This window comes from Podarcis liolepis (assembly GCF_965112155.1).
Source record: "Podarcis liolepis genome assembly, chromosome: 6".
In the NCBI taxonomy this organism is placed as follows: Eukaryota; Metazoa; Chordata; class Lepidosauria; order Squamata; family Lacertidae; genus Podarcis; species Podarcis liolepis.
This window is the reverse complement of record NC_139559.1, coordinates 33629550-33644012: the sequence shown is the minus strand read 5'-3', so window position 1 is coordinate 33644012 and position 14463 is coordinate 33629550. Positions and strand designations below refer to the sequence as shown.

The following is a 14463-nucleotide window of genomic DNA, read 5'->3' as shown; positions in this document are numbered from 1 at the left end:
GATTTTATGAGCCAGGATGACCAGGAAGAATGGGCAGCTTCAGCTTGTAAGGCAGGAATTCACACCATCAAATATCAAAGGAGGCCTGTCCTCTATGCATTCAGTTTCTCTCTCTCTCTCAACAAAAAAATAGAAAGCAGGTGGCACCACAACCTACTTTGCTTCATTCCTACTTGAGGATCTCAATGGTCCAGTTAAAGGCCCATGGTCTAAGGCAGCAGGAGGGAACTTGTGGACCTCCAGATGTTACTGAACCACAACTCCCATCATCCCTGAGCATTGCCCATACATGCATCAGGCACAATCCTTTAAACAATGGCATGATGAGCCCAACTTTTAAAAAGAACCATAAAAGAACACTTCTAAAGAATGACACGTGTGCATTGTTGATTTTCTTGAAATTTTATTAATAAAAGGTTATACATAATGACCAGTAGTTAGGAGTAAATGAGCACCCATTGTTTGGCCCTCAGACAGCCATCCTTTTCCAGCTGGGGATTCTCAGACTGGCAGTTCCATTCCCAATGGATAAAGATGCTCCACCAGGGCCCTAAGACCTTCCTGCGCCTGCCTCCTTGCCATGGCCCATAGTAAGTAAATGGGCCTTGAATCAGGAGAATGAGAAGGTGGCAATGGCATTCACAGCCTCAAGGTGAGCAGGACAATCTTCCTTGTGCGTGGTCAAATAGGATGCTCATTTTTGTGAGTAGTCCTCTTCAAAAGTTCATGATGCTCCTCCCTGTAATAGGCCCTGTTTAGTTGTTACCCACATGAAGGGGGAATGTGACTAAAGAGGTGGCCTTCAACTTTATCCCACTTGTGCTGCTCCAACCAGTTTCCCACACTTTCAGGGCAACCCTCTGCAGTGGGGAGACTGCTACTCTCATGTAAACATCTCAAGCAATCTAGAACCCGGTGCCATTAGGCCTCTCAGTCACATGGGGAGCCTACATGAGTGCAACAAGCTCCCCACTGCAGACATTGCCCTGAACATATGGAAAGCTGAAAGGAGCTGCATGACGGTTTGGTTAAAGGTGGATTGCCCCGTCACACATGTAATGGTCAACAGTATGTAAGGGACCTAATGAAATGGATGTACAGTGGGACACGGGAGTGATTCACAGAGCTGGAACTATTGGTCGTAAGGATGGGACACTGGCCCAGTCAGTGCTCTTCCTGTCCTTTAGTTCTGAGCAGAAGGCCTCAAGTGAGCAATACTACAGAGAAACTCATTTAAGAGAGTCTCAGAAGTCCACACAGGCTCCTCCTTAAGGTGCTTAAATTTATATCCAGTCTCTCTGTTAAGTCCTCCAGGCATCTTCCTGGCAACATGTGACTTCTCATATCAGAATAGCCAGTTCACCATTGCTCCTTCCAGGTCAGTCACTCAGTTCTCCGAGGAGGGATGCTCCCTTTTGACCATGACATCATCAGATGGCTCCTGGCATGCTCAGGAGTTCCTTCCCAACGCTCCTCATGATCCAGTGAATTCCTGCATCGCCCATCCAGCACTAGGCTGGTGGCAGACAATGGAATGGAATGATTCTCTTTTGTCACTCTTGCTGTGTCTGTGTCTTCAACCTAACCTACAAAGTCCCATGGTGTGGACCACCATAGGTAAGAGTGTAGAGAAGCAACCTTTCAGTCCACAGCAGTTTGGAGGGGGCTTTGTCTATGTCTTAAGTATCGTAGCAAAGACACAGCCAGAAAACCAATGCCCATTCTAGCTATATTTGTGACCCAGGTCTTGCTGTACGCTTTGGGCATCACTTCATTTTTCAGTAGTAATACCATGGAATAGAAAAAAATGGATCTAAGTTCAGTTGCAGCTGGAGATTGCCTTCTGTCCATTGGCAGGTGAATTCACAGCCATCAGTTCCTCTGTCTTCTCCATGTTCAGCTTAGGGTCTGGCTCCTTGGACCCATTCACCAGAATCTGGCCAGCTGGGGCTGCCTCATGTTGAAATGCTGCAACAGAAAAGGAAAGGGGGTAAATCTTTGGTTAGACTGGAGACAAGTTGGACAAAGGGCCAGACTATTGCAGGTGCTGATGTGTGAGAAAATTCAAACTTGGAAGACCTGGGAGCAGGCATTTCCTGCGGCAGCTCCTAAGCTTCGGATTTCCCTCCCCACAGAGATACATTTGGCACTTTCATTATACAGCTCTTGTTATATGGCTTTACCCTGCCTTTTGACACCTATCCTATTCTTCTGACTGTAAATTGTTTCAACAGCTTTTGTTATTGTAGTTTTACATTGTTGTAACCTGCCCTGACACTTTAGGGTGAAATGCAGGTCAGAAATAATAATAATAATAATAATAATAATAATAAGAAGAAGAAGAAGAAGAAGAAGAAGAAGAAGAAGAAGAAGAAGAAGAAGAAGAAGAAGAAGAAGAAGAAGTAGTAGTAAAGCACCCAATTCTTACAGGGCTGCTACAATATATTGTAAAGAACTTTGTATACTAAAAGGTGTTACTGAAACAATATTAATAATATAACAATAAAGTTGATAGTATTTCCTTGGACTTTGTTATTTTAACTCATGAGCAACTACTTATTCCACAAGCCTATTTTATAGTTTTGTTTTTCATCTTTTAATTTTTGTCTGTTTTTATAATTGTTATCTCTGTTTTATATGCATTATAAAATGAAATAATAAAAAACCTTACTACTACTACTATTACTAATAATAATATAACAGTAATAATAAATCCAAAACCCCATAATGTCAAAAACATGACTTGCAAACTAAAAATAGTGCTCTTCATTTGAGCAATTCCTATCACTAGAGTAAGCGTGAAAGTTTAACAGGGATTGAAATAATTTTGTTACATCTGACATTGTGGAGCACCTACAGTTATATCTGAAATTGGAAAGAGCCACTTGAGCCCTAGAAACTTTCTGTCAAAAAGCCATTCTTATATGAGAGGCTAGTTGGATGGAGCAAATTATCCACAACTTGCTGGCCTGAGCAGGCACTGAACAATAGTCTCATGTTCACTTGCTGACTGATGGGGATTTGCAGTATGACAAGTTAGAGCAGGACAAGAGAAACAGAAACAGGGCAAGAATATATGCAAGGTATGGGAGAAATCACACAGCCTTGGCTGAAAAGACCAGTAACATTTTCTTCCTGCATAGTACAGTTAACACTGGAGACTGGCCATACTTGCCATGTTCAGGAATAGATTAGATGCAATGGCAGCAGGTCCTGGTGCTTAAACATGGACCTGCCCCAATGTCACAGAAATATGGTTTCCAAAGCAGTAGGTGTGCAGGTGAGGAATCCAGACCCAAACTTTCCACCCCTCTTCATGCAACTATCCCCCCACGATCCCTCTGTCCATGTGCTTTTCTCCTGGTCATGATAATTTCTGGTATCAGGGTTTGGTTGCTGTGGGTGAGGGGTTAAAACACCCTTCAAAATACCCTGAGCCTTTGATATACCATACTATTAAAATAAGCATGATACCTCAGGAGTGAAGAAACCATGAAGAATTATACTGTTTTCCCTTCCATTGCTTAGGCTTCTCTGGCTGGGCGCAGCTCTAGTAACATGAGAACAGGGTGTATCACATGCATGATCCAACTATCTAACAGTGAAGGGCATTTGTCAGTCTACCTCTTACTAGTTAAAAGAGCAAGCAGGTGTAAAGGAAAACAAATCTTCTGCTGATGGACAGAGCACAAGAAGAGCTCTTGCTGGATCCAACCATCTGGTCCAACATCCTGGTCTCACAGGAAGCACAGAAACCGGACCTGAGTGCGACAGACCTCTCCCCACTGGCCATTCTGAGTATTGGGCAAATGTAAGCATACTGCCTCCCAGCAACGAAGGGAGAACATAGCCATCAATAGCTCTGGCCCCCATGAATTAATCAGATCTTCTTTAACTGCTATCCAAGTTGGTGGCCTTCATCACATCTTCTGGGAGCAACTTCCACAGATTAAGTAAGCACTGCATGAAGAAGTGCTTTCTTTTCTCTTCATCATACCTTTAGTTTCATTGGATTCCCCACCCCTACCCCCCACAGTTCTACTATTATGAGAGAAGGCGTGGAAAGCCTCTCCCTATCCATTTTCTCTACAACATGCATGTTAGGCACACAGTCTGTTCCTACATGCTTCTTCATGCTCAGGCTGAGTGGAGATCACCAGAGACAGAGGACTTCTATATATGCAATGGCTATTTGGTCAGCACCTAGCAAGTGTCAGTGAAAGGATCAGGGCATGCAAGAATTTAGCATACGTCAAGACTGCCTCGCACCTTGCCCATATTATGGCAGATTTCAGGGCACCATTAGGGGGCAACAAATATGTTTACAGTGGAACCTCAGTTTTCGAACATAATCCGTTCCAGAAGACCATTTGAGTTCTGAAACGTTCGAAAACCAAAAACTCAATACGGAGGCCTCAAAACAGAAAAATTAATACAAAAAACTCTGAGGTGCATTCGAAAATGGAAGCATTTACTTCTGAGTTTATGGCATTCGAGTTCCGAAACATCCGTCAACGGAGACGTTCAAAAATGAAGGTTTCACTGTATCACCATGCAGTTGCTATTTGGGAGAGTGGGGATAGAGGTTCAAAAGAAGAAGATTCACATGGATTCCTGAACTGAGACTGTTTTTTTCTCTCTCCCTCCCACCTCTCCATGTATTGTACTTAAACCTTGTGCCTGGCAAGGCTTTTTGTCCTGTGGTTCTCAGTCAGAGCATGAGATATTGCCCAACAATAGAGCATGAGATGGAGCAGGCCAAATCACTGATGGAAAAGCAGGGTGTAGCCACTCGCTGGACTTTAGGGCCACCTTGATTGTGAACTTCATGTTCACATTTGCTACCAAGCTGATTAGTTATTTGTCGGGAGCTCAGGCTGTAGAGTACAATGCATGCTTGGAAGTGAATGGATAGAAGTAGTTTTATATAACCTGCCTCCTGGGTGAGAGGCTGCTCTGGTATAGAACTGGGAGAGGAGTATTAGATGGTCCAGTGCATATCCACATGATACATTTAAAGCACAATGAAGACATATTTGAAGCACATGACTTCCCCTTGCTTCAAACAATCCTGGAATCTGTAGTTTCCCTCTAACAGAACAACAGTTACCAGCACCAATAACAAACTACAAATCCTAGGATTTGGGGGGGGGGAGTGTCACTTGCATTGGATATGCTTTAAATGTACGGAGTGGTCATGAGCCCATTAATGATTCAGAACTGGGGACAGCATCCTTTGTATGTGGGCTGTAATACTGTCAGGTATGAGTGGCTGGCTGATAGAGATAATATTTAAGGTAGTGAATGATCATAGTGGTTGTGTGCAATGATTGGTGAGTAAAATTCAGGAGGTAGTTCTACAATAATGTAATGCAAATTTTCAACCATCCTAACATACATTATACTGCCTTGTAATGCTCTCTGACTTTACTTATATTAATATTGTTTGTGGATATTATTATTATTAGTATTAGTATCTGATTTTATATACCGCCCTATACCTGGGGATGTCTCAGGGCAGTTGACAAAATAAAATCAAGATATAAAACTACAATATACCTAATAAAAATAATGGATATGGATATTACTTCTGTATCTACTATTTTTATCTACTATAAACCACTCTGTGAGCATCAGGTAGTATGCGGTCTATAAATGGAAATACTATTAATGATGTTCTGCCTCAGGCACCAAAACATCCTGGGCCTTCCTGTATAGTCTACCATACATATGAGTAGTGGAAACCCTCTATGTGCCCACCAGTGGCATGCGGTCAGTGGACTAGGGGGACTAGGCAAGTCCCTTAAACGTTCCCAGTAATTAGAGTATTAAAGTATTCATGCCTGGTGCCTCCTCCTCAAAGCCCAGGAAGCTTCTGCCTGGCTTAGGGGGGTGCTCACAACATCACGAAGTCACACACACAAGGGGGGGGGCATCACTCTCATAAACTGGCGCCTCTAGCCCTAACTGCTCCCCTACAAAAAAAATTTCACCGCACACCACTGGTGCCCACAACTTGGTCTAAGCTCCCCCAGAATCTCCAGGGAGCACAAGAGTGGGGAAGAGTGCTCTCTAAGAGGCTACCTGGTCACGTCCCGAGTTGTAAAATGAAAAGGAAAGGTGCCAATCTTTCGATGCACGTTTCTGGATGAATTAAGGCATAAATGGAACCAGCGTGATAATGACACATATTGTATGAACGCCTGAAGCCACCTTGTGCTGAGTCAGATCACTGCTACTCTGACTGGCGGTCGAATCTCGCCACCGTCTCTTGGCTGATGCCTTCTGCCACCACTCTTCTACCGGAGATATTTTAAACTGAAAGTGCCCGCGGAGCCCCAGTGCGCGCAAAGCACGTGCTCCGTCTGCCCTTCGGCTCTGGCCATCGTTTCCTGGGCAGAAGGGGCGCGATCTCCTTGCCCCATGCCGTGCACCATCCCCCGCGCGCCATCCCCGACGTGCTGGCCTTACCGGCTCTGCAGCTGTGCCTGGCGCGCACGATCTGCACCGCCTGCTGGTTCTTGAAGCGCACCAGCGCCATGGTGATGTCGGCGTTCCAGCTGGGCTCCTCCTGGGGGCAGCGGAAGTCGATCTCGGCGCCGCCGTCTGTCACCAACGTGAAGTAGATGTGCCGCTGCTTCCACTCCACGCACTCGAGGGCTTTGAGGCGCGCGAAAGGGATCTCCTTGCAGCGCGTCGAGCCCCGGCTGCTGGCCTCGAACAGCCGCAGCCCCTTCTCGCCCAGCAGGCAGCGCTTCCTCTTCCAGAGCTGCAGCAGGCCGCCGCTGCGCTTCTCCAGCACCCCTTCTCGAAGCACCTTCTCCGACGCCATGGGACTCGGGCTGCCCAGGATGCTGGGAATCGCCGCCGCCGCGTGGTCTGCCAGGAGCGCTTTCCTCTTCCTCCTCCTCCTGCTGCTCCTGGTCGTCCGGTTTCCGATGGAGAGACCGAGGGAGCCAGAGAGAGCCCGCCCTCTGCCGCGTGAGCTCCGACGGAGGTTGCCCCGGCCTCTGGGCTCCGGGATCTGCCGCTACATGCCCGCTCGCTTGTGCCTCGCTCTTCCCACTCGCATTCCTTTCTTGCTTCGCCAGGGCCTCGCCCCAGCTCTGCCTGCCGGGGAGAGGCAGCGCTCACGCCCAGGCGCGGGGCCGGCTGCGCTGAGAGAGCCCGCGGGGCTGCTGGCGTGCCCAGCTTGGGCGGCTGGCGCACGGAAAGGAAGGTGGCTGGGGCTCGCCGGCATCGTGGGCGGCAGCGATGGATATCTATATGCTGCTGGTGGGGCGGGCATTGGCAGGTAGATTGAGAAGGGGGCTGCGGCTCGGAGGAGCCACGTCGGACAAGGCACAGCAGACGCGGCCAGATTCCCACGCGGAAGTGCTTGCCATGGACAGAGGGGGTCGTGGGTAACAGTCGCGCGCGGTCGTGTTTTCTTGTGGACAGAAAGCATAGGAACCAGCTCCTAGGAGGCAAGGTCCTTTCGCCCCCCCCCCCGCATATTTGAGGGGCCCCCTCCAATTGATGAACATTGTCATTCAAATGGTGCGCGTGTGCCACGTCCTGTGATTGATTCTGCGGAGCAGAGTTTACCTGGTGGCACCCCTGATCAGAAGTATAATAAAAGCCAAATGGGCATCTAGACAAATAAGTTACTTCAAGGCCAGTGGGGATTTGAACCCTAGTCTTCCAGGTCTTGACTCTAACCACTACACCACAGGGCTCTTGCATGGGGAAAGACCCATAGCCTGGTGGTAGAGCATCTGTTTTGCATGCAGAAGGTCTCAGGTTCAATCCCCAATGACATCTCCAGGTAGGGCAGGGAGTGAATCTTGTCTGAAATCCTGGAAACCCACAGCCAGACAGTGTAGACCAGGGGTCAGCAACCTTTTTCAGCCGTGGGCCGGTCCAGACCATGTGGTGGGCCAGACTATTTTTTGGGGGGGGGATGAACGAATTCCTATGCCCCACAAATAACCCACAAATAACCCAGAGATTCATTTTAAATAAAAGAACACATTCTACTCATGAACATGCTGATTCCCGAACAGTCCATGGGCCAGATTGAGAAGGCAATTGTGCCGCCTCTGGCCTCTGGGCCTTAGGTTGCCTACCCCTGGTGTAGACAATACTAAGCTAGATGGCGGCCTGCTCAGCCCACAAGAGTAAGGACCCCTCCCTCCACCAGTGGGAACAACTGTTAGCTGCGAGCTGGGTGACAGTGTTCCCTTCTGCAGAATAAACGAGGGAGAAAATCTTTGAAAAAATTCTCCTGCCTCTTTCAGAACTCTCTTTGTACCCACCTGGATATCAGCTGAAGCATAGCTCCTGAGCGAACTACAAATGGCACAGAGCCCCATGCAGCTTCCCCTGTTCTGTTTATGTTTTGCTAATGAGTAGCAGTAGCTGGAGGCGATTAATTGAGAGCAAAGGGAGAATTGGGGTGGTGGTGGGGTTGCATAATCCTTTTCTTCCGAGCCAATTTCTTCTCTCTCTCTTTCATCCTGCTGCCTTTCTCCTTGCGAGGGAAGCTGCACCTTTTCTTCTTGGGGATTTTGGAAAAAGAAGAAAACTGGCAGAAAACCAATTATCCAAGCATCCATTGTGTTTGTGGTGGAAGTTTTATTTTATGATGATGATGATGATGGCATTTCTATCCCACCTTTCCTCCAGGAATCTCAAGGTGTTTACACTCTTCTCCCTCTCTCCATTTTATCCTCATAACAACCTGGCAAGGTAGATCAGGCTGCAAGACAGTGACTGGACCAAGGTCACCTAGTGGGCTCCCAGGTCTCCCAGTCCAACACTCTAACCACTACACCACACGGCTTTTTACATGGGAAAGGGCCATAGCATGGAGAAGGTCCCAGGTTCAATCCCAAGCATCTACAGGTAAGACCAGGAGAGACTTCCTGTCTGAAACTTTGGAGAGCTACTAGTGGCAGACCTTCAAGTCTCAAATTTCAGTGGCGCCCTGTGTGACGCCAAAATTCACCCCTGCTCCGTTCTAAATAATAGTTGTGTCGTCCCCATCACCACCACCCCTAGGTTTTGTGCCCAGTGTGAATGAACCAATCATGCTCCCCTAAATCTGTCTCTGGAGCCACTGGGAGTCAGTGCAGACGTTATTAAGCGAGATGAATCAATGTTCTGACCCAATAGAAGGCAGCAGCTCACTCCCACCCATGTGCAACTGGGACCATAAATGCAACATGGCATCGTGTTGATATCAGATTGTCTTTGCAATGCACAGGTACTTTGTAACCCAGGAGGGAAAGTGTCTCCCGAACGATGGATAGCAACTGTAGTAAACCTGTCTCCAAGTTTACAGAGACATCATGTGCAAGATATTTTACAAGCATTCCACAACATGACTGAAAAAGAAAGGCTGAAACTGGGATACAAAGTTAGGAAACATGGGCAAGGAAGGCACGTCACCCTGAAAAGCACCTTCTGAACCTTTGTGGTGTGTTAATGTTGGATAGACTGTAGAAGAGAAACATACGTTCAAGCCCTGTTGGCCTATGGCAGAGGTTTTCAAACTTTTTGAGTCCATGGCTCCCTTGACCAACTACATTCTTTCTGTGGCACCCCTGTGGAGCTCAAGGAGCCCAGTTATGTCACCCCTTGCCCTTTTTCAAACACCCTCCCTTGTGGAGTGTTCCCTCAGCCTCCTCTCCTCTCCCCTCTTCTTGGGAGTCCTCTGGGCAGCCGCCGCTGCCACTGCTGGCCTCTGAGCTGCCCCCCAAAGATGTGTCTCCTCACACTGCCCCACAGGGGTCTGGGACTTGTCTGTCCATTCCCAACAGCAAGAGCTGACTGGCTGGCTGGCTGGCTGGCTGGGCTCCCTCGCCCGCTTGCTTGCTTACTCAGGCTGCCTCAGCTTCCTGGCAACCAGCACCCCCTGACCACCCCAGAGGCACCATTCACCTGTGGAGCTTGTAGCCAGGGCTGCTGCAACAAACAGCCGCACAAGCCTTTGGGAAGCAGAGATGCAAGAGGGCATCAGAGGAGGGAGGGAAGGAAGGAAAGAGGGACAGAGGGCAGTGTTGCCCATGGCACCCCTGACCACCATTCAAGGCACCCCAGGGTGCCACGGCACACTGGTAGAAAACCACTGGCCTATGGATGCCTGGAGAAGGCTGTATGCAGCACAGGGCTGTCCCTGGATGGCCAATCCCCATCTAATGTAGCACCCACACAAGACCATTGGCATCAATATGCCAGCCAGACTCTCCCTTCTTTTATCTGAATCTACTTTTTGGGGAAAATTCAGTAAGTAAAAAACACTTCAGACCTGATGTCAGTGACCCATGTGTGAACCATTTGCAGATTAAGCCCAGCCATGTCTGGAAGCACTCAAAGCCCTCCCATGCGCTAGAAGCTTAAAGGGAAATAATTCCTACCTTCTGGTGGTACCTTGCAGAATGCCTGTATGAGCCACCCCCCGCCGCAAGTAATTCAGAACTGGGCTATTCCCTTTGCCCCTCATATAAAGCTGCCCAGTCTGTATCTGGCCAATGTAGTCGTTACATTTAAGTTAAATTTATTTTAAATGTAAAATCAATCAGAGTACTCTTCATGCCCTTTGGCATGGTACCAACACTTCCTGGAGCACTGAAACCTGGTCTCTGCCAGAGACAGGATACAGGGCTAAACTGACTGGACCCAAGAAATTTCTTCTCATATAAGTCTTCTCTCACAATAGAATGGAATGTCCCATGCATTCTTTATGAAATAATCATCGTGGGAGAGGTAGAGGAAACAGAAGATCTCCATACTATCTGAGAAAGGCTATCGGTTTTCCCATCTGGCTCCCTCTCCACATCTTTTAAGAGCATTTTTCTTGCTCACAAAGTAATAAAGCACAGGTTGCTGCTAAATATGCTGACACAGAGACTAGATTGAGTTGTGTGCAGTGCAAGAGTCCCTCTGTGTTAGATCCTGAGCATTGCTCTTTGGTTATTCTTCTGTTGAGCCACATCTCAATAAATATGTATTTCACATAAGCAGTATGCAGCAGCTCCTTGAGTGGCTGAGTTATTCGACTACAAAAATGGTTTGCTGTTTCAATGGTAGAGCTTTGTAGGCTCCCGTGGCCTAGCATGAAAGCTGACTCACATAAGCAGTATTCCATGCGCATACAAATGAATCCTTTTCTAGTAAATTTCCCATTAGGAAACAGGTCCGCACAATGCTAAAAGTGTCTGGAAAGTAATTTAGACAAAGGGGAGAAGCCAAATCATTACAAGGTAGTCCTTGGAGGAGAAGAGTGATGTGGGCACCCCCACATTATGCGGATCAAATAAGAAATTTCTGAGGGCATTGAAGCTATTGTGTAGCTAAGGACAAGATTGTGGCATCATATGCTCAGAAATGCAGCTTTCCTAGTCATGGTGGCACGATAGTGGTACCTTGGATTACAGACACTTTAGGTTACAGACTCCGCTAACCCAGAAATAGTACCTCAGGTTAAGAACTTTGGTTCAGGATGAGAACAGAAATTGCGCTGCGGCGGCAGGGGGAGACCCCATTAGCTAAAGTGGTACCTCAGGTTAAGAACAGTTTCAGGTTAAGAATGGACCTCCAGAATGAATTAAGTTCTTAACCCGAGGTACCACTGTATAGTGAGGGAAAACCCTTCAGATTGAATTCTCTCCTTTTATACACATTTGAGAGTTTTAGTTTTACTTAATAGAATCTGTAATGGGAAACTCTAAAGGGCAGTGATGTCCAAGATGCTGAAGGGTCAGTTTGACAAATTGACAACATGCAAGTGGAACTCGCCACACTGAGATAGCCTTTTATATTTTTCGTAGCTCAAGAGGGCCTCATTGATCAGAGAAAATATTTTTGTTGCCTCTAACTCCATTTTTAACCATTCTTGAGGAACCTTCCTTTTCTCTCTGCACAGTACACTAACTTTTCTCTGCACCGTGACAGTTCTCTCTGAGCTCCTTTCTGTTAACCCCCCTCCTTTTCTTTCTCTATTACATACAGCTTCCTTTTCTCTCTCAAATCACACACATCTATCTTCTGCTTCACCACAAATCTGCAAATCCTATCTATCTCCACCTTTTCCCATTTCCCCATCTCTGCTCCCCTTTTCTTCCTCTAATCTTCATTCTCTTTTCTCCCCACCTTCCCACCCCATTCTGCCATTCCCTACCACCTTATCTGAAGTCCCCACGAGTTTTCGTTATGCTTTCATTCTCCCAGCAGCTCACACCAGTGAAGACTTCATGGGCACAGGTGAGCTCAAGCAACTTGATTTGCTGGATGAAAAAGCTGTCACTAACTCTTTCATGTGCTTTTGGAATCTGGGCAATACTGGGAGGAACAGTACAGGCGCAGGCACTCTCTTCGCTCCAAATATTGCTGGGGTTGGATAGGCTTTAGCTACTTCCACAAGAGAAGAAGAAGAAGAAGAAGAGTTTGGATTTGATATCCCGCCTTTCACTCCCCTTCAGGAGTCTCAAAGCGGCTAACATTCTCCTTTCCCTTCCTCCCCCACAACAAACACTCTGTGAGGTGAGTGGGGCTGAGAGACTTCACAGAAGTGTGACTGGCCCAAGGTCACCCAGCAGCTGCATGTGGAGGAGCGGAGACACGAACCCGGTTTCCCAGATTACGTGACTACCGCTCTTAACCACTACACCACACTGGCGGAGACAGAAATGGGCTGCAACACCATGGGTGTTTGGAATTTCCACAGAAGCCCACAAATAGGGATGGAGCTGCAGTTGACCTGTGGACTTTATGTAGCGCAGACCTGGCCTAGAGAAATAAACCCCTTTTTTCTAAGAAAACTGTTATTTGTAAGTTAGTGCATTTGAAAGAAGTACATGTCACGGCTTGAAATACATGTCACATATCATTCTGAGATGGGGGTTGTTTAAATTATCTATGTAACTGCATTACAGCAGATTTTTAAAAACAAATATCCAAAATGTAAATGTTCATAGCAGACCTGGTACTGTATATTTGTGAAAACTAGGAGTCCTGCATGCCATTCAGAGCACTGCCAGTAGAGGTCGCCAGGCCACTTGAGTAAGACAAGGCAGGCTCAAAGCATGATTTGTTTGCTCACAATGAACCCTCACAGGAGGTGTCTCCTATTTCTGCTTCAACACTCTAGCACCAAATCCAGATGTTCAAGAGAAATCTCTGGAACGCCAGGCTCTGTCCACAGAAATGACAAGCCCCCAAAACGTAGATGTGGGAACTGTCCCTCCAAGGTCTGTGGGGAATAAAAGGTATTAAATCACAGCCCAGTGACAGAAGGCATTCTGACGCGGGTGGCGCTGTAAGTTAAACCACAGAGCCTAGGGCTTGCTGATCAGAAGGTTGGCGGTTTGAATCCCCATGATGGGGTGAGCTCCCGTTGCTCGGTCCCTGCTCCTGCCCACCTAGCAGTTCGAAAGCACGGCTAAGTGCAAGTAGATAAATAGGTACCACTCCAGCGGGAAGGTAAACGGTGTTTCCGTGCACTGCTCTGGTTCGCCAGAAGCAGCTTAGTCATGCTGGCCACGTAACCCAGAAGCTGTATGCCGGCTCCCTCAGCCAATAAAGCGAGATGAACACCGCAACCCCAGAGCTGGACCTAATGGTCAGGGGTCCCTTTACCTTTACCTTTAACTGGAGAAGGGGTTCCACTGGATGAGAGGCAAACATTAGTACAATGTGGAGGAAAGAGGGAAACTCTCCTTAAGCATGACAAAAAAAAATAGTTATCTACCTTGAAGTGCCAGGATTGATAAAGCTATAGATCCAAAGTAAATGAGGTTGTATGACAGTCCTGTCAAAGAATCACAGAATCAATGAATTGTACAGTTGGAAGGGACCACGAGAATAATCTAGTCCAACTGCCTACAACACAGGAATCTTTCACCCAATGTGGGGCTTCAACCCTGAGATTGAGGCTCATGCTATACTGACCGTCCTGACATCACATTTGGGGTTATGTGTATGAAACCTACAGTGGTCCCAATACACAGGCTGATGTATTAAGCACACCTGATCCCTGATGTGCTCTCCAAATGCTGTTGGACTCCAGCTTGACCACCCTTGCCCTAAAGGAAGGCTCATGCAGGTTCACTTTCCAATTGATTTGAGGTCGAGGACTGCCACAGATCCAGAGTTCCAGCATTCAGACTGGTCTCCTCCTCTTGTGACAAATCACCTTTGAAACCATGCCTAACATTCCTGGGTGGCCCACCCCAATTTTGCTAGAGTTGCTAGCTACAAATGCCCTCATCAGCTCAAAATGCAGATTCAAATGCTTTTCAACAGTGACAGGCGGTGGGGAGGGTGAGAGAATATCTCTGTGCATGTATTATTTCCCTCACCCGCATGCATTATTTCTGCCTTCATCTCTAGAAACTGCAAACATGCAGGCTTTCCCACACAGACAGATTCATGGCAGGTTTCCTCTTCCTTAAATACAGGAGAGCCAGACACACAAACTCC

General features: G+C 47.2%; 1 protein-coding gene across 1 annotated transcript; it reads right to left on the bottom strand.

The window, feature by feature from the left end:
- Positions 1 to 386: 386 nt before the first annotated feature.
- PHLDA3 (pleckstrin homology like domain family A member 3) lies at positions 387 to 8966 on the bottom strand. The gene is made up of 2 exons (XM_083508629.1): positions 6472 to 8966; positions 387 to 1968 (listed from the first exon to the last, which is right to left on the bottom strand). The coding sequence occupies exons 1-2, from the start codon at positions 6830 to 6832 to the stop codon at positions 1820 to 1822; spliced, it is 510 nt and encodes a 169-aa protein (XP_083364755.1). The 5' UTR covers positions 6833 to 8966; the 3' UTR covers positions 387 to 1819.
- Positions 8967 to 14463: the final 5497 nt, after the last annotated feature.